Source organism: Schistocerca gregaria, chromosome 7 (assembly GCF_023897955.1).
Source record: "Schistocerca gregaria isolate iqSchGreg1 chromosome 7, iqSchGreg1.2, whole genome shotgun sequence".
NCBI classification, from domain to species: Eukaryota; Metazoa; Arthropoda; class Insecta; order Orthoptera; family Acrididae; genus Schistocerca; species Schistocerca gregaria.
The window spans coordinates 487373772-487400030 of record NC_064926.1 but is presented as its reverse complement, the minus strand read 5'-3'; the positions used below and the strand labels follow the sequence as shown (position 1 = coordinate 487400030).

At 39.4% G+C, this 26259-nt stretch overlaps 1 protein-coding gene across 4 annotated transcripts in view; it reads left to right on the top strand.

Moving 5' to 3' along the window:
• Nucleotides 1-26259, top strand: part of LOC126282150 (phosphomevalonate kinase) — a 50711-nt gene that overhangs the window by 16526 nt on the left and 7926 nt on the right. For all 4 annotated transcript variants that reach the window (XR_007551338.1, XM_049981659.1, XM_049981662.1 and 1 more), the window contains exons 2-3: nt 14054-14259; nt 25541-25696. Coding sequence is in view for 3 of the 4 variants with exons in the window: in XM_049981659.1 (XP_049837616.1) it covers nt 14054-14259; nt 25541-25696 (362 nt within the window). In the remaining variant the exon portion in view is untranslated. The remainder of the gene's footprint in view (nt 1-14053; nt 14260-25540; nt 25697-26259) is intronic.

The window sequence follows — 26259 nt, the reverse complement described above, 5'->3', positions numbered from 1 at the left end:
ATTAAATTCAAGAATGGCCTGCATCATCCTTTCATCAACTACAAATCAGTGTACTGTACCATGCCAGCTGAACTAGGAACTGTGGAAAATTGTTAAGGTTTATGAGAATGTCAATGAATGAGGTACAGACTAGTATAAGAATGGAAAGAATGGGGTCTAATCCATTAGTCATACTCAATGGTATAAGGCAAGTAAATTTTTTGGCATGATACCTTGGAGAATGTCATGTGTGATACAAACCTTGTATGCAGTGCAATGGTCTTTTATAAACCAGTGCAGATACTAGTTTATACCAGTGACATAGGTAACAATTGCAGTTGCAAGAACTAGGAAGACAGTGGAAAGACATTCATCACACTTGAGCATGCCAATGGGAATATGGAACTGAATATCAACAAACAGAAAACGTAATATGTGGGTGTGGGAAAATCATGTAGGGAAATCATGCTCCCTCAGTACCATTGGGTAATTATACATTTGAGAGAGTAGAGCAGTTTAAATGGATGGGATCAAGAGTCACTCACTCAAATGGCACCTTTTATGAAGTTAAACAGAGATTAAAATTATTTTCCTGAAGACTCTTCACTTTCATCACTAAATTAACAATATATGAAACACTTGAAAGACCATTGTTTACGTATGCCAGGGAAACTGAGTTGTTAACGACAAGAGATATTGGAATGCTAGAAGCCTTTGAGAGAAAGGTACTTCAAAGAATCATTGGCCCAAACTGTGAAAGAAGAGAAGCAGGAGGAAATGCAATCATGAGCTATACACTATATATGAAGCTCCACCAATTAGAAGAATAGTGAAATCATCCAGATTGAGATGGGTGGGGCAAGTGGCAAGGGTGAGTGCTGTGGAAGTAACTAAAAGGATATCAAAATTTCTATTATTCCATCCTCGACTTTCCATTGTTTAAAAGAACATGTGATAGAAATCCAGGAGTGTTAAAGAGGATGAGGTCAGCCTTGAACCAGATGGCTGGATGGAGCAATGGAGGACATGTAGAAAAACGGCTGTAGGGGAAGGAAAGCTCAAGTGTTGAATTGTGATAAGCTGATGGACAAATGTTGAAGAGGCCAAGATTCACGTTGAACTGTAGAACCATAGAAGCATAATCTAGTACCAATTCGATTTGCAGCAGCACCATTCTACTGAATTGGCATAATTATCTTGCAGAGGTTCCAAATGTTGACTAACGGGAATTGATGGGTCATAGTCTGCACTGACTACTTCGTGCTTTTTACTGTCACTAAGCTGTGCCGACTGTCGAAGTTCTGTGAACTGTAAAGGCTCCTTGTAGAAGACATCATTTCGAAGCATGGAGCATTCTGTGTGGTGGTCTCTGATTGTGGAAAAGTTTTACAGTTGGGACTGGTATCAGAGGTAATCTCAGGTTGTAACATCACCCACAGGATGACAACTGCCTACCATCCACAAATGAATGGCCTCACAGAACGCTTTGATAAGATGTTGGCAGATATGCTTTCAATGTACATTAATTTTGAATTGAGAGAGTGTAGTACATTAATTTTGAATTGAGAGAGTGTAGTACAGTGCTGTCCATTGTGACATATGCATATAACACAGTGAAGTGAGACACTACAGGATTCACACTGTTCTTTCTGTTCCATAGTTGTGATGCTGAAACGACAGTAGATATGGTATTCCCATTTCACTGGGATGATGCTCAGGATGACTATGTGAAACACCAGGACCAAAGAAGCAAGACAGTTGCCTCGCATACAGCTGCTGGATGCCCTGCGGAAGGACCAAGAGTGCTGTAATACTGAGCACCAGCCAGTGAAATAAAGCCCAGGGGAGTTGCTAAGGATTTTTACACTTGCAGAAATTGAGACTGCCAGGAAAGTTACTAAATCGCTACTTTGGGCCTCCTCATAGCCTTCGATACTTGCTGGACAATCACATACGAAGTCGAGGGTTATGACCCTTCATCAAGAAGCTAAAAATGTAGAGATATCATCCATGTTTTCTGTATGAAACCCTGTTGCAGTCCTTAGGTACAGCTTAACATAAGGTCTTCTCATACAAGGAAACTGAAGACTTGCATGATGATTGTGAAGCTTTGGTATAATTATATGTTATTTAGTCTTTATCGTTTCTGAAAGGAACTTGAAATTTCTTACATTTGTGATGTTTGCATATTCTGGAATACTCAGCACTCTCTGCTTAGGAACTCAGTTTAGCCTCTGTCTGTATGTTGGTATTCATAATAAATGTGCTCTCCGTGCAAATTTATCATACTTCACTGTTGACTGTGCTTTTGGGGAACCATGATGATCCAGAGCATTAGTGGGGCGTTTTTGTGCATCACTGTGATTTGAAGTGCTGCTTTTGGGTCAATGGGAGTTGCATTCTACCGTGAAGTTGGAAACAGTTTGCATGCGTTTGCAATGATAATGTATTGTAATTTTATTAATGGCATCATCATGATTAACCACTCAGAAAAACGTAATGAGCTGCATATGCCAGCACCATACTTGGTACATCTTGTTCAGCTGGTTAGAGCCTGGGGTGTGGATGTCACTCATTGCTTCTTTAGTGTTCACCACTAAACCCCCAGTTCTTTAAAAAGAAAAATTCCCATGTATAAAACAGCTTCAGACTTCCCATTACTTCGCAAATAAGTTAATGTGTTAAACATTTGACATTAAACATGCAAATGAGAAAATGTTTCGAAAGGGCTTGAAACAGTGTTTAAAGTTTATTGAAAATCACTATCTGCTATCATTCACTGCCTGAGTATTGTGTGAGTAATTTGTGCTTTGTTTTAAGCAAAAGCTAGTTTTTCATGCAACTGTGTTAATGATGCCATGTCCCCTGAACTGTGTTATACACTAATATAATTTTGCAGTTACATTCAGTGGTATATGTGGATACTGTTCGCAAAATGTATTGCAAATAGAGTTAGTAGTAGTTGTTGTTGTTGTTGTCTTCAGTCCTGAGACTGGTTTGATGCAGCTCTCCATGCTACTCTATCCTGTGCAAGCTGCTTCATCTCCCAGTACCTACTGCAACCTACATCCTTCTGAATCTGCTTAGTGTACTCATCTCTCGGTCTCCCTCTACGATTTTTACCCTCCACGCTGCCCTCCAATGCTAAATTTGTGATCCCTTGATGCCTCAAAACATGTCCTACCAACCGATCCCTTCTTCTAGTCAAGTTGTGCCACAAACTTCTCTTCTCCCCAATCCTATTCAATACCTCCTCATTAGTTACGTGATCTATCCACCTTATCTTCAGTATTTTTCTGTAGCACCATAGTTCGAAAGCTTCTATTCTCTTCTGGTCCAAACTAGTTATCGTCCGTGTTTCACTTCCATACATGGCTACACTCCAAACAAATACTTTCAGAAATGACTTCCTGATACATAAATCTATATTCGATGTTAACAAATTTCTCTTCTTCAGAAACGCTTTCCTTGCCATTGCCAGTCTACATTTTATATCCTCTCTACTTCGACCATCATCAGTTATTTTACTTCCTAAATAGCAAAACTCCTTTACTACTTTAAGTGTCTCATTTCCTAATCTAATTCCCTCAGCATCACCCGATTTAATTTGACTACATTCCATTATCCTCGTTTTGCTTTTGTTAATGTTCATCTTATATCCTCCTTTCAAGACACTGTCCATTCCATTCAACTGCTCTTCCAAGTCCTTTGCCTTCTCTGACAGAATTACAATGTCATCGGCGAACCTCAAAGTTTTTACTTCGTCTCCATGAATTTTAATACCTACTCCAAATTTTTCTTTTGTTTCCTTTACTGCTTGCTCAATATACAGATTGAATAACATCGGGGAGAGGCTACAACCCTGTCTCACTCCTTTCCCAACCACTGCTTCCCTTTCATGCCCCTCGACTCTTATTACTGGCATCTGGTTTCTGTACAAATTATAAATAGCCTTTCGCTCCCTGTATTTTACCCCTGCCACCTTTAGAATGTGAAAAAGAGTATTCCAGTCAACATTGTCAAAAGCTTTCTCTAAGTCTACAAATGCTAGAAACGTAGGTTTGCCTTTTCTTAATCTTTCTTCTAAGACAAGTCGTAAGGTCAGTATTGCCTCACGTGTTCCAACATTTCTACGGAATCCAAATTGATCCTCCCCGAGGTCTGCATCTACCAGTTTTTCCATTCGTCTGTAAAGAATTCGCGTTAGTATTTTGCAGCCGTGGCTTATTAAACTGATAGTTCGGTAATTTTCACATCTGTCAGCACCTGCTTTCTTTGGGATTGGAATTATTATATTCTTCTTAAAGTCTGAGGGTATTTCGCCTGTCTCATACATCTTGCTCACCAGCTGGTAGAGTTTTGTCATGACTGGCTCTCCCAAGGCCGTCAGTAGTTCTAATGGAATGTTGTCTACTCCGGGGGCCTTGTTTCGACTCAGGTCTTTCACTGCTCTGTCAAATTCTTCACGCAGTATCGTATCTCCCATTTCGTCTTCATCTACATCCTCTTCTATTTCCATAATATTGTCCTCAAGTACATCGCCCTTGTATAAACCTTCTATATACTCCTTCCACCTTTCTGCCTTCCCTTCTTTGCTTAGAACTGGGTTGCCATCTGAGCTCTTGATATTCATACACGTGGTTCTCTTCTCTCCAAAAGTCTCTTTAATTTCCCTGTAGGCAGTATCTATCTTACCCCTAGTGAGATAAGCTTCTACATCCTTACATTTGTCCTCTAGCCATCCCTGTTTAGCCATTTTGCACTTCCTGTCGATCTCATTTTTGAGATGTTTGTATTCCTTTTTGCCTGCTTCATTTACTGCATTTTTATATTTTCTCCTTTCATCAATTAAATTCAATATTTCTTCTGTTACCCAAGGATTTCTACTAGCCCTTGTCTTTTTACCTACTTTATCCTCTGCTGCCTTCACTACTACATCCCTCAGAGCTACCCATTCTTATTCTACTGTATTTCTTTCCCCTATTCCTGTCAATTGTTCCCTTATGCTCTCTCTGAAACTCTGTACAACCTCTGGTTCTTTCAGTTTATCCAGGTCCCATCTCCTTAATTTCTTACATTTTTGCAGTTTCTTCAGTTTTAATCTACAGGTCATAACCAATAGATTGTGGTCAGAGTCCACATCTGCCCCTGGAAATGTCTTACAACTTAAAACCTGGTTCCTAAATCTCTGTCTTGCCATTATATAATCTATCTGATACCTTTTAGTATCTCCAGGGTTCTTCCACGTATACAACCTTCTTTCATGATTCTTAAACCAAGTGTTAGCTATGATTAAGTTGTGCTCTGTGCAAAATTCTACTAGGCGGCTTCCTCTTTCATTTCTTAGTTAGTAGTAAATAAGTAATAAATTAGAACATCATGCCTGATGTGGGAGTTTTACATCTACATCTACATTTATGCTCCGCAAGCCACCCAACGATGTGTGGCGGAGGGCACTTTACGTGCCACTGTCATGACCTCCCTTCCTGTTCCAGTCGCGTATGGTTCGCGGGAAGAATGACTGTCTGAAAGCCTCTGTGCGCGCTCTAATCTCTCTAATTTTACATTCGTGATCTCCTCGGGAGGTATAAGTAGGGGGAAGCAATATATGTGATACCTCATCCAGAAACACACCCTCTCGAAACCTGGCGAGCAAGCTACACCGTGATGCAGAGCGCCTCTCTTGCAGAGTCTGCCACTTGAGTGTGCTAAACATCTCCATAGCGCTATCACGGTTACCAAATAACCCTGTGACGAAACACGCCGCTCTTCTTTGGATCTTCTCTATCTCCTCCGTCAACCCGATCTGGTACGGATCCCACACTGATGAGCAATACTCAAGTATAGGCCGAATGAGTGTTTTGTAAGCCACCTCCTTTGTCGATGGACTACATTTTCTAAGGACTCTCCCAATGAATCTCAACCTGGTACCCGCCTTGCCAACAATTAATTTTATATGATCATTCCACTTCAAATCGTTCCACACGCATACTCCCAGATATTTTACAGAAGCAACTGCTACCAGTGTTTGTTCCGCTATCATATAATCATACAATAAAGGATCCTTCTTTCTATGTATTCGCAATATATTACATTTGTCTATGTTAAGGGTCAGTTGCCACTCCCTGCACCAAGTGCCTATCTGCTGCAGATCTTCCTGTATTTCGCTACAATTTTCTAATGCTGCAACTTCTCTGTATACTACAGCATCATCTGCGAAAAGCTGCATGGAACTTCCGACACTATCTACTAGTCATTTATATATATTGTGAAAAGCAATGGTCCCATAACACTCCCCTGTGACACGCCAGAGGTTACTTTAACGTCTGTAGATGTCTCTCCATTGATAACAACATGCTGTGTTCTGTTTGCTAAAAATTCTCCAATCCAGCCACACAGCTGGTCTGATATTCCGTAGGCTCTTACTGTGTTTAACGGGCAACAGTGCGGAACTGTATCAAACGCCTTCCGGAAGTCAAGGAAAATAGCATCTACCTGGGAGCCTGTATCTAATATTTTCTGGGTCTCATGAACAAATAAAGCGAGTTGGGTCTCACACAATCGCTGTTTCCGGAATCCATGCTGATTCCTAGAGAGTAGGTTCCGGGTTTCCAAAAACGACATGATACTCAAGCAAAAAACATGTTCTAAAATTCTACAACAGATCAACATCAGAGATATAGGTCTATAGTTTTGCGCATCTGCACGACGACCCTTCTTGAAGACTGGGACTACCTGTGCTCTTTTCCAATCATTTGGAACCTTCTGTTCCTCTAGAGACATGCGGTACACGGCTGTTAGTATGGGGGCAAGTTCTTTAGTGTACTCTGTGTAGAATCGAATTCGATGTCAGACATTTTTTCGTTTGTGCGAAAGCTGCAGTGCGGTCTTCCTCTGTGAAACAGCTTTGGAAAAAGGTGTTTAGTATTTCAGCTTTACGCGTGTCATCCTCTGTTTCAATGTCATCATCATCCCGGAGTGTCTGGATATGCTGTTTTGAGCCACTTACTGATTTAACGTAAGACCAGAACTTCCTAGGATTTTCTGTCAAGTCGGTATATAGAATTTTACTTTTGAATTCACTGAACGCGTCACGCATAGCCCTCCTTACGCTAACTTTGACATTGTGTAGCTTCTGTTTGTCTGAGAGGTTTTGGCTGTGTTTAAACTTGGAGTGAAGCTCTCTTTGCTTTCGCAGTAGTTTCCTAACTTTGTTGTTGAACCACTGTGGGTTTTTCCCGTCCCTCACAGTTTTACTCGGCACGTACCTGCCTAAAACGCTTTTTACAATTGCCTTAAACTTTTTCCATAAACACTCAACATTGTCAGTGTCAGAACAGAAATTTTTGTTTTGATCTGTTAGGTAGTCTGAAATCTGCCTTCTATTACTCTTGCTAAACAGATAAACCTTCCTCCCTTATTTTATATTCCTATTACCTTCCATATTCAGGGATACTGCAACGGCCTTATGATCACTGATTCCCTGTTCTGCACATACAGAGTCTAAAAGTTCGGGTCTGTTTGTTATCAGTAGGTCCAAGATGTTATCTCCACGAGTCGGTTCTCTGTTTAATTGCTCGAGGTAATTTTCGGATAGTGCACTCAGTATAATGTCACTCGATGCTCTGTCCCTACCACCCGTCCTAAACATCTAAGTGTCTCAGTCTATATCTGGTAAATTGAAATCTCCACCTAAGACTATAACATGCTGAGAAAATTTATGTGAAATATATTCCAAATTTTCTCTCAGTTTTTCTGTCACTAATGCTGCTAAGTCGGGAGGTCGGTAAAAGGAGCCAATTATTAACCTAGCTCTGTTGTTGAGTGTAACCTCCACCCATAATAATTCACAGGAACTATCCACTTCTAATTGACTACAGGATAAACCACTACTAACAGCGACAAACACTCCACCACAGGTTGCATGCAATCCTTTCTAAACACCATCTGTGCCTTTGTAAAAATTTCGGCAGAATTTATCTCTGGCTTCAGCCAGCTTTCTGTTCCTATAACGATTTCAACTTCGGTGCTTTCTACCATCGCTTGAAGTTCTGTTACTTTACCAATGCAGCTTTGATAGTTTACTATTACAATACCGATTGCTGCTTGGTCCCCACATGTCCTGACTTTGCCCCGCACGCTTTGAGGCTGTTGCCCTTTCTGTACTTGGCCGAAGCCATCTAACCTAAAAAAACCACCCAGCCCACACCACACAACCCCTGCTACCTGTGTAGCCGCTTGCTGCATGTAGTGGACTCCTGACCTATCCAGCGGAACCCGAAACCCCACCACCCTATGGCGCAAGTCGAGGAATCTGCAGCCCAATCGGTCGCAGAACCGTCTCAGCCGCTGATTCAGACCCTCCATTCGGCTCTGTACCAAAGATCCGCAGTCAGTCCTGTCGGCGATGATGTAGATGGTGAGCTCTGTTTTCATCCCGCTAGCGAGACTGGCAGTCTTCACTAACTCAGATAGCCACCGGAAGCCAGAGAGGATGTCCTCCGGTCCATAGCGACACACATCATTGGTGCCGACATGAGCGACCACCTGCAGATGGCTGCACCCTGTACCCTTCATGGCATCCGGAAGGACCCTTTCCACATTTGGAATGACTCCCCCCGGTATGCACACGGAGTGCACATTGGTTTTCTTCCCCTCTCTTGCTGCCATATCCCTAAGGGGCCCCATTACGCGCCTGGCGTTGGAGCTCCCAACTACCAGTAAGCCCACCCTCTGCGACCGCTCGGATCTCGCAGACTGAGGGGCAACCTCTGGAACAGGACAAGCAGCCATGTCAGGCCGAAGATCAGTATCAGCCTGAGACAGAGCCTGAAACCAGTTCGTCAGACAAACTGGAGAGGCCTTCCGTTCAGCCCTCCGGAATGTCTTTTGCCCCCTTCCACACCTTGAGATGATCTCCCACACTACTACAGGTGAGGGATCAGCCTCAATGTGGACAGTATTTCGGGCAACCACAGTCGTAGTCCAATCGGGGGATGCGTGGGACGAGCTGGCCGTCCCTGACAAACCCCCATCCGGACCCCCACAGTGGTGCCCATTGGCAACAGCCTCAAGCTGTGTGACCGAAGCCAACACTGCCTGAAGCTGGGAGTGAAGGGACGCCAACTCAGCCTGCATCCGAACACAGCAGATGCAGTCCCTATCCATGCTAAAGACTGTTGTGCAAAGAACGTCTGAACTAATCTACAGAGAGCACAAACAGATCGACACAAAATTTAAACGGTTATTAAAATACAAGATTGCCTAGTAAATGCAGTAATGCTGCTACTTGCGCACTGCTGACACACTGCTCGGCGGCGGAAGGAGACTACGCGATTTTACACTGTTCAGGTACTAAAATGCGATGCTACAATTCTCAAATACTATAATACGTCCGAAATTTATGAATTAAACAATGCAAGTACCAAAAACACGCAATGAAATTAAGAATTAAACTATGTAACAAATGAGTGAGCTAGGAGTATACTGTGTAAACATCAAAAATTTATGTGGGGGAGTCAAATGAAAACCTTAAAAATGTAATTAAAAATTGACATTTTGTGCCATTGTTCTGTAAGTTGGCAGTAGTGTACCCAAGGATGTAAGAAAAACCCCACAGCAGGCAGCTTACTACAGACAAGCAGAACACTGCTATAATACCAGTTCAAAATGCCTGCCTCGCTTCTGAGGAGCACCAAGAAAGAACAGAGTTGCGTCACATCTCTTTTTTTTTGCTTTTGAAGGTATGAAACCTATTGAAATTCATTGGTGAGTCAAGGTCCAGTATGGTGATGTATATCTATCACTGCAGCAAGTGTGGGGGCAGAGTAGAAATCTTGAAAATTGTGTGACTTCTATGACAGGTGCTCATTGTTCGTGTCAGGCATACCGCATTGTGACACCAGAGTCTACTACAGCAGTTGAAGCCATTGTGATGAAAAATCACCATATGTTGATGGATGAAATAACTGCAGATCTGAATGTTAGTAAAGACTCAGCACGTCATATCATTCATTAAGCACTTAAGTTTTACAAAGTTTCTGCAAATTCTTTGCAATGGCAGCTCACTCCAGAACTGAAAGAGTGATACACTGATGTCTGTAAAGAAGTTTTGCAGTGCTTTGTAACAGATGATGTTTATTTTTTGTGAAAATCATAACAGGAGACAGAAGCTGAGTACACTACCACCAACCTAAAACAAAGATAATAGGCAAGGATTGACGCAATCCCTTATCACCAAAACACAAGAAATTCTGGACACAGCTATCTGCAGGGAAGATTTTGCTGATGCTTCTGGGTTGGATGAGGCATTGACTCAGGACCAAGCAGCCATGTCATATACCAGCTCTGCTGCAATCATTACACAGCTTTTTTTGTGCTGGTATGACTGCCAACCAGCTGTTCATTCACCATTACGAATGGCCAACAGCAAAGTGGTCTCCCTGCGGCACACAACATGCATTGGAACATAACACTCTTGATTTTAATGGGTGCTTCACAACCCGGTCATCCATATCCTCTCCTCCACAACCTGCTTTTCTGAACTATGCAGATGGAAATTATACTAGCAACACTTTCTCTACTCCGAAAGTCATTCTGGCTTCAGCCTATGGCAAGCTACTGTTCCCACACCCTCCACCCAAAAGTTTACATTCTCTCTGTCATATCACCTCTTACCAATTCATAGTCCCTCACCCTTATTGTGCACCTTCCTCTGCCAATGCACCACCTGCCTTTTCATCTTCTCTGCTCCTCTTTTCTTCTGGTTCCCATTCCCCCCTCCTCCCTCGCTCCCCACAACCTCACGACACTGCACCAGGCCTTGTTCCATTACCATCTAGCCCCTCGACACTCTGTCAGGCTGTGCTGACTTCTTTCCCACCATCTGTACCCTGCTATCCTCCCCCTTTCCATTCCATATTGCAGCTTTGTGACGCAGCGCAATTGTATTGTGGCTGGAGATGGTAGTCTTGTGTGTGTGAGGTGTACTTGCTTGTGTGAATGTGTTCTTTTCTTTTCGGAAGAAGACTGGTCCAAAAGCTAAATGTGTAACAGAGTTTTCATTGTACACATATGTAATTTAATGTGTCGCTTTAAAATGAGTAGCAATTTATCCTTTTCATAATATTATTGATATTCCAACATGAACTTCTCATTGTTTGATTTTGTGTTCCAATTTCGTTCATAGAAAAATATTTAATGTTTTCAGTTGACTCCCTCTCATAGTAAGCAATAAATATTCCACATTTCATAATTTTTTAAGGTTGTTGACATGAAAAGGTTTTGTAGAGGTTTAAATTATGTGTAAACTCTTTTGGAAGTCATGAAGTGCTCTCATTCTCAAATACTGAGTGAGTATAGTCTGCGTATTTGCATTCAGTAAGTCATTCTGCCGTAAGACATAAGCAGATCTAACTTTAATACTTACGTTATTGCATTAAACCTTGAACATAAAATTATGCCTTGTAATGAGTAGTTCATGACAGCATTTTAAAGGTTTGATTCAGCCAATAATTTTTTAAATATCAAAAATCAAAATTTTGTTACCCCTGTATGTTGTACATCGGCAACCTGCAACTGGGTCTGGGTGCTGTGAAGTGGGTCAACTGTTTAGTAATATAGATTATGAATGCTGCTTAATTATCATGTCATAAGTGCCACACTAAACTAGTCTGAATATTACTTGTGCCACTGTGGCGAAAAACGAAACTTTCCTTCACATATGCAGCTGCTGTTTCACTTGGCAGTTGCCTTTTACATTTTTGTCAGTACTGAAGCCACCATTGCAGCTTACCTTCCAGGGGGTTGGAAATACATGTCTCTATCCCACCCCATAACAGGAAAAAAAATGATAGTCACAAGTCATGGACTGTCAAAATGAAAATTTTTATCATAAAATTGGCTCATATATGTGAATGCATGTTCCATCATTACATACTCTCTATCCGAAGATTTAATTGTTGCTGAAAACAGGGGACTTGTCAGTATTCATTCAAGAAAGTATGGGCAGATGTACAATACAGAGCCGGTTTATAATTTTGTCTGCGCCAATAGTCTAAGTGAACTTTAAGCAATTGTATAAGGTTGCATTTTTCTGCTTATGATTAGAAGGTTACCAAAAGGGATCTTACTTTTTATCACACAAGGCATCACAATTCTAGAAGCACAGAAGTGCAGTATGGACACGGATCCAAATAAAATTTTCATCACTGATTGTATGTCTATATTAAAGCATATAATGACAAAGTAGTGCAGAATATCTACGTTATTACATCATCAAAATAATAGAGCAGTGCGTTCACTGTAATCGAAAAGGGAAAATCATAGAAATAACTTGTCTGAAAGCACATTATGGAATCGTATACAATGAAGAAATTGATACGCTTGTGTAGGGAACAATGCTTTTAAAGATAATATTACCCTACTCAGAATTTAATAACTTCATTAAATCCCACATTAAAGTCTTTTTGGCAAGTAGAAATCTACATGGTAAAGGAATTAAAAGGCAGTTAACATGCAGAAACTCAAGACAGGATGTCACTGAAACCTTGGTTCCACAAAACCAAATGCATCCAAAGAAGCATTCCAGTTAATTGAACATTATTTTAAGCCATTGTGATTTTCCTAGACACCTGTAATGCTTGGAATTTGCGAGACAGTGTACCGTGATTGCAGAAATGAGAAGTTATTCTGTCTCTCTCTGTCAAGAATTCGAGAAGGAGAGCCAATTAAAAACTGAATAAAGGAAAATGTACCTCTCCCTGTCTCCAATAGTTCTCCACCAGGAACAGTATTAGTAATTATCTAGACCTAGCAACAAAAGATTTCAACAAAAGTGATTTGTACATTTAGTACATATTATAATAAGTAGCATATATTCATATAAAAAATTACAGAAAACAACAATAATTTACTTTGTAAGGAAACATGATTGGAGTGTTTACATTATGCTATGTTAGCTATAATTATTCGCTAGAATAAAACTTGAATTTGTGTGTGCACTTCTCTTATTTAACCTATAAAAAAATCTTGATTAAACATGTTATTCTCTGTGTGAAACTACTACTGGAAGATCAGTGTGGCAGGGGCTACATTACACTTGAAGGATTGTTATTGTGACATCCTCTAGATACCATTAATCCACATGAAAGGCAGTTTTGGTCTATTTCCATTTGATTCCACCTGCATATTATGTTCTTCCATAGTAAAGTAAATAGGTGCAACCTTAACCTGAAAGTTCGTGTAAACACAGCAGTGCTATTGGAGCTGATACGCCCTCGCCTCCCTCTTATGTTTGAATCAACTTACCCAACCATTTATAAGAGGACCTACAGTTTAACATGGGCTCCAACAATTATGCCGCCTGACACTTCTCAAATACAAAAATAATTGCCAAAGTTGACTGGGCCAGTAAATGATTAATATCTTTTCTGTTGGTTGGGCTCCTTCAGTGTAGTAATGCATTTAACTTCTTATCTGTAAAGTCAAGATACATGAATAACTACAGACTGCACAGAGTTTAACCCAGTGAGCACATTTGCTACCACCTCATTCATTATGTTCACAGTGTGTCTTATCTGCCAAACATCCTCCAGCTGTTGTGGGAAGCATGAAAATAGCATGATTCCAAAGAATTTTTGACACTTACCAGCACTGAGTGACTTGCTTCAAACTTTTTTAGCTGCGGCATATGTTATAAACGGTGCTTGCACTGGTTACCAGCAGTGGCCTAAAGGAAATCATCAGTATATCAACTGATAGTACTTCTATAATAGTTCTCTATGTGCTTAAAGAGATGACAAAAAAGGCAGTGCATTCACACTGAAATAATGGAATGCAGCTGTAAAAGGAATGTGATTCTCCATATTTAAAATAAAATATTGAGAGATGCAGATACATTAAGATTTTTTAAAACTGAAATGAAAAGGTGAAAGAAAAAATGCGACACTGAAATATAATACTATGTATTTCTTTTTCTTCTCTGCCCCCCCCCCCCCCTCCCACTACCACCTTATGAGTTATATAATGTTATAGATAGTAGTAAGGATTAAATTTAAACAACTTTCCTTTTTAGGCTGAAGCCTAATGATGCTGTGGTACTGCGATTGTCAGCACCAATCAAAAAATATTGGGCTGAAAGTAAGGGTCTCGATTTTGATCAGCTGCTTGGTACAGGTGCATACAAAGAAAATTATCGGCTAGAAATGATACGTTGGGGAGAGTCAGTCAGGGCCAGAGACCCAGGCTACTTCTGTCAGCGTGCAATAGAAATGTCCAACGGTAAGAAATTCTGTTGTAAAAATAAGTATAAATAATACCTATTGTCATGGGCTCTTCTGTCACACTGTCTTCCTGGTTAAGGCTGTATGAGAAACATCTTCTATGTTATTTTTATTTCTTTTCCCCATATAAAGGCTGCATTACTACTTTGGCTGTAGCCATGTGAGAAGTTCTTTCAGTTGCATGAGCAACACACACCAGTCAAATAACAATGGTTGTCAGATGATTTTTAGAAAAAGACCTCCATACTCTCAGTAGTTGTTTCCAGTGCAATTAATAGTATGGGGTTAGCAAATATGTTGTTGGCAGAAATTGTAAATAAACTAAATAAAATTAGCTCATAGGTGTGAGCTGTTCATCTGAATTCTATGTTAAATCAGGCTTGTGTGTTATCCCTGGATAAACACTCAAAACTTCTTCCAGTTGTTCAGATATGTCTGTGTGGCATTGGTTCTTGGTTCTTAAATACTGCATGAGTTGCTCAAACTGGATATTTTGTATAAAGAAGTGGGCATTATTGTCCAAAACTATTTGCATTATTTTCCAAAGCTATCATTATTATTTAATGAAAAAGAATTTACCAAGTGATATCTTTAAGTGTGCTGCCTGAACCAGTATAAAATCAGTGTTTAACTTAATTTACATTTCAGTTTCTCTGCAATGAAAATAAGTACATAATTCTCACAAAATATCATTTGTACTTATTATGGAAGAAATCATTTAAAAAACTGCATCATTTTTAATTCCATATTTTGTCACAATATATGGTGACAACCCACCAGAAATGAAACTTCACATCAGATATAAAATGTGTGCTGGATCAGTACTAAAAACTGGGCCTAGCAAGGATCTTAGTTGAAGTTTCGATAAAACACTCAGTTTTAATGTATGGAAAAGTTTTATAGGAACATACATTCTACTGCAGAGTGAAAAATTCAGGCAGATAACACTAGAAATATTTGATTATTAAATTTTATTATTAAATTATGTGCTTTAAGCAGTGTCAAATGTAGGGTTAGACTCGCATGCATGTAACAAACCACACACCAACCTTCTAATTTGCATGTCACTCTACTATCAGCAGGTAGTAAAACTGGATGTTTAACCATCTTGTTATATCCTTATTTCCCACATGAGTAATGGCAGTAAACTTTTTTTTGGAACAGTTGATATTGAATGATGTTTTTCAGACAGGTAGTAGCTAGTCTTAAGGCTGCACCTAGAATTCTGCTTAGTTCTTTGTAATGGGGGTTTGGGGGCACTCCTACAAAGTACAGCTCCTATATAGATCTCCCGAAGGCTCTACTAAATTAATGTTTGGTAGTAATTTTTTGAAAGTGTTTTGAATAGATTTTGTTCCTGACATTGGCAAGACTATCTAATGTAGGGCTCAGTTTGCAAATGTCTTGCTAGAGTGCAATAGAATATGGCAATGTCTCCGGTTTAGAATTAAAACTGAGAAAACGCTAAGCAAACAGCAAGACTAACATGCACTACATTTATATCTCTTCAAAATGTGTGTGTGATTGGTTGTGATGAAGTGTCACATATGGTGAAGTTGGCAGATAAATATGCTATGTAAAGATCGTAAGTTATTTAGTAATTTATTGTGAAGAGGAAGGGAGGTACAATACGAAACTTTTGGCAAAAGTGTAATATTTCCTCCCCCATCTCCTTTGAAATCATGATTGTGGTGACAGACTTATCTGTAGTGCAACCTGTACTCTAGGTTAGTTTCAATTGGTGTCACAACCTTCCCCAGTATGGAAACATTGAGCAATACAGATGTATTTGTTTAAGAAAACTTAACAACTCAATTCATTTCTTACAGTACTTCTTTACACTTTTCACATATGGTTCAGTAATGCAGTTCACCAAAAAGGAATGTAGCAAGGATACAAACGAAAACTCTATAGTAGGCAAACATTTGCCACATACATTAGACTGTAAGAGAGTTTTCAGTGCACTTTTCTCTGGTGGTTTGCTGAAGACTACTTTGTATTTTGGCATTGAGTAAATATGATGACAAATGTCCATGCCTCATAAGTCTAAGAAATTGCATTTTCATTCAAACATTAAGAATATGTATTTAAAAAAATAAAAAGTAATTGGCTGGGAGCTGGGACAGAATTGAGAGGAGAGAAGATCCTGTAAGTTGAGGCCCCCAGTCACTCTCTCAACGTCCTCAGATGTCTCAACTGGAAGGGCATTTCACAAGAAAGGCAGGTGGCCACATTTGATATATCACAGATGTTTGGAAAAGATAGTTTTTTTTATTGTAGCTAAACCACAAAATTTGCTTTAAGGTCGTAGGAGAAGCATAGTATGTTATTTATGAGAAGTGTTTCCTTTGACTGCAATGTTGAGCTGAGCCTATTTGTCCTAACTGCTATGTCTGTTCTTCTTATGTTTGTAAATGTTTTGGAGGTCTCAAAGTAACAATATTATGAAAAGGATAGTTGTTACACTCCATATAGTATAGATGCTGAGTTGTAGATAGGCACGACTGAAAGACAAAGTCTGAAGGAGAGAAATTTGTTAACATCGAGTATAGATTTAAGTGTCAGGAAGACATTTCTGAAAGTATTTGTATGGAGTGTAGCCATGTATGGAAGTGAAACATGGACGATAAATAGTTTGGACAAGAAGAGAATAGTATAGATGCTGAGTTGTAGATAGGCACGACTGAAAGACAAAGTCTGACTTCAGCTGTCAGAGGCTGCGGTCATGTTTTTGTACGCTGCATTTGTGTGTGTGTGTGTGTGTGTGTGTGTGTGTGTGTGTGTGTGTGTGTGTTTTGTCCATTTTCGATGAAGGCCTTGTTGTCTGAAAGTTCACTTTACAACAGTCTTTTTGTTGAGCCTATCTGCGACTCAGCATCTCCGCTATATAGTGAGTAGCAACTATCATTTTCATAATATTGTTACAGTGAATCCTGGATTTTTTCCATTGTTTTACAAGCAAAGTAAATTTTTCCTCAACTTGAAAGTTTTTTTGAACCTCTCTGTGCTTTATTAGCCAGGGTGTTATTGGAGGTGATAAGTCCTTACCTTTATCCGACCTTCAAACTTGCTTACCCCGCCAAATATTGGGAGACGTACAGTTTAACATGATCTGCAAATCACATTCCTGTCCAGCAGAATACAGAAGAGTTGTTTCACAACAGAGGCTCAGCAAAAGTTTTCTATTGCTCAGGCTTGCCTATTGCACAGGCTTGCAATTGTTGCATCATGTTAAACATTCTCATATTATATTACATGATCTGCAGAATGAAATTTTCAGTCTGCAGTGGAGTGTGTACTGGTCCAAGACTCGAACTCAAGACTTTTGCCTTTCACTGGCAATTGCTGGACCTACCCAAACACAACTCATGACCTGTCCTCACAGCTTGACTTCTGCCAGTACCTTGTCTCCTAACTTTACAGAAGCTTTCCTGTGGATCTTGTTAGACTAGCGCTCCAGGAAGAAACGATTTTGTAGAAACATGGCTTAACCACAGCCTGGGGGATGTTTCTAGAATGAAATTTTCACTCTGCAGCAGAGTGTGCGGTGATATGAAACTTCCTCTCAGATTAAAACTGTGTGCTGGGCTGAGACTTGAACTCAGAACCTTTGCCTTTCGTGGGCAAGAGCGCTTGCCCACAAAAAACAGAGGTCCAGAGTTCAAGTCTCCGACATACAGTTTTAATCTGCCTGGAAGTTTCTTATACAATCTGTATATAGAAATCTAGACAGAAGTAACTAGTGGGAAGGTAGGGTATGACAGCAAATCAAATTGAAGAGAATCCAGTAATCATGAACAGTGAATGGGAAGCTACAGATCAAAATTAGTGTGTATTTAACTCTGTAAAGCGGAGGATTTATCTCCAAGTCTGTAGATAGTTCAGCCATTAATATCAAATGTATATCTCCAGGTATACTACCATGAATAAAATAAATAAGTTGGATTCTGTTACTCAGGAACTATTCATTGTGGCTTATTTGTTTGCAGTTGGTTTTTATGTTGGAATATGCCCTGAGGCTGAGACAAGTTTTATCAGATCGGTGAACTCAGTTATTGTAGATAAGCTCCTTATTACACCTGCATGTGTGCACTCTGCCAAAATAGAAACAATAGAAACAAGACTGATTTGTGCATGTACAAAGCATATTCAGTTAGTGGTAGATGCCTTCATGGCAGAAATGATACGAGCCAACACATCTGCCTCAATTCTTTCCACTGTTCTTCTCCACTACTCCTACATTGATCAGTTTTGATGAAATGTGATGGCAGAATGTGAGCTCCCTTATTTATTTTGTGTTAGATAGTATAGTTTCCTGATGCTGAAGTATTAAATGTAATTAGATGTAATGTATATGTCTTCACTGTGAAGACTGGTTTGATGTAGCTCTCCATGCTATCCTGTGCAAGCCTCTTCATCTTTGCATAACTACTGCAGTTTTCGTCCATATGAACCTGTTTATTTTAGGCCAGCATGAGTCTCCCTACGTAAATGTTATGCTCCACACTTCCCTACATTATCAAATTGTTCGTTCCTTGTGGCATATCCTATTGACTGATCACTTCTTTTAGTCAACTTGTGCCATAAATCTCTTTTCTCCACAGTTCGATTCAGTAGCTCTTAATTAGTTATCTGATCTGCTCATCTAAATGTCAGAATTCTTTTTCTGTTCTCTTCTTGTCTGAGCTGTGTTTTATTCACATTAATTTTCATTTTCATAAAAGACCATTCACCAGATAAATACCTTTCAGGAAAAGACTCCCTAAAATTTAAATTCGTATTTGATGTTAACATATTTCTCTTTTATAGAAATGCATTTCTTGCTACCGTGTCTGTATCTTATATCCTATCCGCTACAGCAATCATCAGTTATTTTTCTGTTATAGCAGCAAAACACATATACTTCTTTTAGTGCCTCATTTCATAATGCAATTCCCCCAGTATCACCTGATTTAATTAGACTACATTCCAGTACCAGTGTTTTACATTTGTGGATGTTCACATTATAATATCTTTTCAAGACACTGCCCACTCTATAAAACTTCTCTTCAGAGCCCTTTGCCATCTCAGACAGAAGTACAATGTCATCAGCAAGCCTCATAGTTTCTGTTTCTTCTCCCTGAACTTTTAATTTCTCTCTGGACTTTTAATTTCTCTCTGGATTTCTTCTTGGTTTCCTTCGCACCTTGCTCAATGTGGAGTTTGAATAACACTGGGGATAACCCTGCCTCACTCTCTTTCACTTCCTTGGACTCCTGCAGTAGCAGTCTTGTTTTTGTACAAGTTGTAGGTAACCTTAAACTCCTTGTATTTTATCCTTCCTACCTTCAGAATTTCGAAGACTGTACTCCAGTCAACATAGTCAAAAGCTTCCTCTAAATGTACAAATCCTATAAACATAGGTTTTTTTTCTTTTTTAAATGTGTCTTGTTAGATTTGTTGTAAGCTCAGTATTGCCTCACATGTTTCTACATTTTTCCAGAACCCAGGCTCATGTTCCCTGAGGTCAGCTTTTACCAGTCTTTCCATTCTTCTATATGTATGTTTTTATTCATTATGCTATTTTCTACATTATCTTTTAAGAATATAATTGCATAAGAACATACAAAGAGTCACCATAGGATTGATGTTTACTTGGATTAACAGGCATTGCAGCTGCTCTCTTCTAAAGCCAGATTACCCTATTCATGTGCATAGCTTCGTTATAAGACAGGAGTAGTTCTTGAAAATGTGAGATATTTCGATATGTAAACATAGAAGCTAGTCATTTTGCAGGTGTAGCTTATATGCTCCTTTTGTGTAAGATGCTCATCCATCACATTGTCAAGAAATTTATGTTTATCAAATGTTTCAACTAAGTACAATTATTCATCATGTATTCCATTTCAAATTTATTGTAATTTTACAAAAAATTCAATTTATTTTTATTCAGTGAAAATTTATTCATGATATATTCTGTGATCAAACCAAAGTTCTCTTTATTGTTTCGCATTGCTTTGGACTCATTACAGCACTACCTAATGAAGCGCATATCATCAGCATAGTTCACTTAAGAGTTTTGTGACTGTATATTGTCATATATGAAACAGAAATAATCCAAGACTATATACCTGGGGGACCCCACAACTGAGAATTTTGTGCTATGATTTCAATGTTAGGGTCTTGCCTTCATTTTTATTATATATTTTGGTATATTGTCTTCTATTCCAGAGATAATAAATTTAAGAAATCTAATGCTACTACTCTTATTCCATAAGTTTCTAGTTGGCATAAAATCTCTGAATGGTTCACATAAACAAAGACATTAGACAAATTTAAAAAAAGATGTAGTCACCTTGGTTCCCTTACACAGTGTATTCGGTGCTCCACAGAAAAAAGTTTCTACTGTTGTTATATTGTGGATCACCCTTTTTGTAGTCCATGCTGTGAATTGTTTACTAGATTATATTTCGAAATGAAAGATTTCATTTGATCAAGAACTGTTCCTTTCAAGTAACTTGTGAAGCAGTGAGATGAATGAAATTGGCTTGTAATCCTTTGTCATTGGTTGCTCCCTTTTTATACACTGGTAGTATCTCGATGATTTTTAAAACTTCCAGTATGGTTCTTGTCACAATCACTAATTCTGTTTTTAGCTGTGAGATAATTTTCAGAACCTCATATTCTGTTACAATTCTCCTGTTTTAGTTGAGTTTATTCCTTGTCTTGAATGATCCATTTCTTCCCTGTATGCCTTATTAAATTTATCTATGAGAGCATTACATACTGTCTTTGAGTCACTGATGAACATTCCACTTTCTTTTAGTACTGTATTACTGCATCCTAGATATTCCCTCTTCTCACATTCATTATTTACTGCACTTTACTTTTACCTGGCGTAGTGCCGTAGCTCAAGGCGGCATAGGCTCAACAACTCATTGAAGTCCCCTGCAAAAATATTGAACCATGTGGCCTCTGTAGCCACCTATAATTGTGAAAGTGTTGCCGGTGCATGATTTTGTGCACAAACTGACCACCCGATTACATCCCATAAAAGTTTGATGGGATTCATGTAGGTGATCTGGGTGGTGCGGGCTTTCAAAAAAAATAATGGTGGCCCTCAACTATGTACTCTCAGACTCAGAGTTGAAATATTAAAAGCTGGTTTCATAGTTTAGGGGCTGGGATACATAGTTGCCACATTACAAGCCAAATACTGCAGAGTCCAAAACATACAATATGAATACACACATGGATCAAATGGTTGAAGGTTCCTATCACTCGGATTGCAAATTTTAAATGTAACATAGAAATTTATAAATGAAAGAATGCAATTAAATAAAATCTGCAGGTACTATTTTAGCAACTTTAAATGATGAGTACGATTGCAGAAGTACCTTTAAGAATGCCATTTATTACTGTAAAACACATTGGTGTTGATGGTCCAGCAATTAAATAAAATATAAGTTGAACGAAGGGAAACAATAGGTTCCTACTTCACATGATTAGTTATGAGAAACAGCATACCTCGCAAGATATTCACTTCTAAATGCAAACTACATCTTCACTGCAGAAGCCACGGAAATCTTACACGTGCACAAGTCGGCACTACGAAATATTTCTCTCTCTCTCTCTCTCTCTCTCTCTCTCTCTCTCTCTCTCTCTCTCTCTCTCCCGTGACCGTGCCCAAACTGCTCAACACTCTCCAAGTATTTCCTGCAACAGTCAGTCACGCCTTCCCGTCCAGCACACTCTCCCATGTCCTCTCACCCGATACTCCTCCCCCACTTCCATACAGTCTTTCCATTGACTTCGGTAGTCACCTACCATAGTAACGGGCGCTGTGATTGGCTAGAGCGCTCCCGCCATGTCTCCAAGCCAATGCACACTCACATACATATTGAAACACATACAAACTACTGGATTTACATTTAAATAACTTGAAATTAAATAAATATTCTTACAGCTGGACCACACTCTAAAACACATTATTAAATACATAAATTAAGTAAACGTATATCAAAGGAATACCAACAAAAGTAGGCCAGTAGCCTAATGTGTCTGTGCTTTCTAAACCACAGTAAATATTTGACCAATTTCTTCCTGATTAGTATATATCAGATATAAGCAAAGACATAGACAAATAAATATATTTATAAGCATGCTGCTACTGTTTTTTTATCTAACCGTGGCTGACGTGATCAATAGTAATTGGCTACTTTGACTTTCAATAACTCGTGTACTATTCAAGTTACATGCCTGTAATTCATACCAATTTAGGTTTACACTAATGGCTTTCTAAAGACATGTTGATCGACAAAATCGGATTAACAATTTAGATTTTGGAAACACGTTGCTGGGTGTTACTTGTATAATTTACAATCAGATACTCAACTTTAAACTACTAAAGATATTGTCAAAATCGCCTTGCAAAAAATGGTAATGTACATGTTTCTTTTTAAGGTATCACGATTCCTCTGGCTATTATTAACTTCTACACGAACTGTGAAACGTTTGCCATCATGGTTTCACAAGGTCTGCCATCTTTGGCACTCCTGGCATACAAATCTCCTTCATCGACACAAAGCACAGTCCTCAACACAGCGTCAGCATGGAATTCCCAGCCACGCGGTCGGCCTGGACCAAGTGCTGGGGCTATCCCTCTTAGTCCGGCTACTGTTCGGCACCACGTGGTTGCTGACGAGCCCTGGCCTGCCGAGAGGCCCGTGCGACCACACCAATTCCAAACTTAGAATAGTGCCACAACTCACCCGTTACTTCACAGTGGCCAAAGCATTCTCTCAGATGTAATACAATGGAACACCTACATCTGTCCTTATTATGTTATTTATTATATGACTACCAGTTTTGGTGCTTCACTGTACTATCTTCATTGCATAACTGACACCGAAGGGGTTAACTATGAACTGGTTTTCACAGACTGCTGTAACAACGATGTTGTGTCTCCAACCATCAGCTACCAACTCAGTAGTTGGTAATTGATCATTGGAGACACAACATCACTGTTATAGGTAATCTGCAGAAACCTGTTCATAGATGCTGGCCACTAATGAATCATGTATACAATTGGAGTTAACCCCCTTGGTGTCAGTTACAGGCTGAAAATAGTGCACTGAAGCACTGAAACTAGTAGCCATATAATAAATGACACCATAAGGACAGCTGTAGATGTTCCATTTTATTAATAAGTTAACAGCTGAAATCCCTCAAACCACCAATCAGAAGGATGGACATACAATCACTCAAATTGTCTGGAATGTTCTTCAGATCAAATGTGAACAATTGTGGCACGATGACATGGCACATTTTCATCCATATAAATTCCATCATTGTTTGGGAACATGAAGTCCGTGAATGGCTGCGACCAAACAGAACCATTTCCAGTCAGTTATCAGTTGAGATGGACCAGAGGACCCCCATCACTCCATGTAAACACAGGGCAAACCATTACAGAGCTACCACCAGCCTGCGCAGTGACTTGTTGACAACTTGAGTCCATGGCTTTGTGCAGTCTGCGCTACACTCAACCCTACCATCAGTTCTTACTAACCGAAATCGGAATTCACCTGGCCAGACCACAGTTTTCCAGTCATCTGGGGTCCAACCAATATGATCATGAGCCAAGGAGAGCACTGCAGTGTAATCTGCAGGTTTCTTTAATTATTAGGATACATGACGCTTTGGTTCATACTGTATGACTTCCTAAATATTTGCACCATTGAACATGCCTGCAAAGAACTGTGGTTAAATATTTCATAGAAATGTCCCAATCTGATTTGTATACCCGATATCAGCAGGAGCTCCTTACTCTTATTCACATCTGTGTTCGGAACTTTTAGCTGTATTACCTTTTATTAACAATTTTATTAAAAGAAAAGTTGCTACTCACCATATAGAACAGTAGATAAGGGACTCGGCTCACTACTGGTGGCCGGAAGTTGCGGTTTGATAACTGGCAGCTATATAAGTGACATTTCTGGTAAGACGGCATCAGTCGTTGAGCAGACGCGCGTGCAGCAGCATTTACACAGACTAGTTATCGCACATTATTTTAGGAGGAGAAGGCATTCGCACCTTACCGTGTATTAAGCTATTGATAATATATCTGTTACTACGAAGAGCGGAGTAGGTGCACAAGTTATTCTTCATGGTCCTTCAATGTTTTGTGGATGCATGCTGAATTTTACACTTACTAATGCTGATGCTAGTGCACATGGTAATGGTTGTGTTACTGTGGCTCTAGTTTGTAGTGGTAAAGTGGAGACTGTATCAGGGCTGGAGACTTTTAGCAGCCAAGAAGATATTGCTTATCGTACATTTCAGATATGTGAAGTGCGTGAAATATTTAATTAATCTGATTTGTATACCTGCTACCACCAGGAGCTCCTTAATATTATTCACATAAGTGTTTGGAGCTTTCAACTATATTATCTTTTACTAACAATGTTATGAAAAGGAAAGTTGCTACTCACCATATAGCGGAGATGATGAGTTGCAGATAGGCACAACAAAATGACTGTCACCAATAAAGCTTTCGCCCAGTAAAGCCTTCATCAAAAATAGACCTCTCTCTCTCTCTCTCACTCACACACACACACACACACACACACAACAGCAGTCTCAGGCAGTTTGTGTGTGTGTGTGTGTGTGTGTGTGTGTCATCTATTTTTGAGAAAGGCCTTATTGTTCAAAAGCTTTATTTTCCTTTTCATAATATTGTTCCATTGCAACCTATATTTTCCATTGTTTGATTTTTATCTTTTATTAATATTTATAAATAATTTTGGAATGTAAATTGTTGCCATGCCCCAAAATGGTGGTTGGTTGTTTGGGGAAGGAGACCAGACAGCGTGGTCATCGGTCTCATCGGATTTGGGAAGGAAGTCGGCCGTGCCCTTTCAGAGGAACCATCCCGGCATTCGCCTGGAGTGATTTAGGGAAATCACGGAAAACCTAAATCAGGATGGCCGGACGTGGGATTGAACCATCGTCCTCCCGAATGCGAGTCCAGTGTCTAACCCCTGCGCCACCTCGCTCGGTCCAAAATAGTGGCTCTCAGACATATCCAAATGTAACTTTCAATGTTGATATACATAGTACAGAGGAAATAATAAAACAAACATCTGCTAATTTTTGTTTATATAAATAGCATATGAAATTCAACATCTTCTTTGGGGTTCTATCTTCAACTGGCATAAAGATCTTTCGAGTAAAAAGTATACTTCTGTTTGCTAACAAGAATCTTTACTTTCATAACAGTAAATGCTCTTACTTTTCAGGCACCCAATTCAGTGTGTGGATTGTGAGTGATACCAGGAGACTGTCTGATTTGAAATGGTTCTTGGATAACTGTGGTGGGCCCTCTGTGGTTCACACTGTAAGAGTTGTTGCTGATGATGCAGTCCGGAAACAGCGTGGATGGATGTACACGCCAGGTATCAGAATGCTCTTTATGTTATTGCTGCTGTTTCATCAGTCAGTAAAACTAGAAGATTAGCAAGGATCCAGATCTCTATGCGTTTAAACAATTCAAGGACATGTATGTGTTATCCAGGTTCTTTTAAAATACATTAGAAATTCCCAATGCTTCATTTGTATCAGAAGATCTGCACTTCACAAGCCATCAGACAGTGTACACCCAGAATACATACAGCAACATACCCAGGCATAAATCTGAATTTCCATTATTAAAACAAGAGAAATTCAGATTGTGTGGTCATTAGCGCAAGATGTTTATAGGAAGAAGTAATATGTTTTTGTTTCTTTTTAGTTGAGAAATTTCCCATAAAAAGTTCTTCAGCTGGGATCAAATACTTAACCTGTGTTATCTGCTTCAAGGAGTTGATTTTGCTGCTGTTGCTGTATAAAAGAAGAAGAAACAGAAGTCCTGTTCTTACAAACACCAACCAAGTGGGTAGTAATGCTGACATTAATTCATGCCACACACAGTATTGAGTTGCTATCTTCTTTATTTCATGGTATGTCTGTGAAAAGTTGA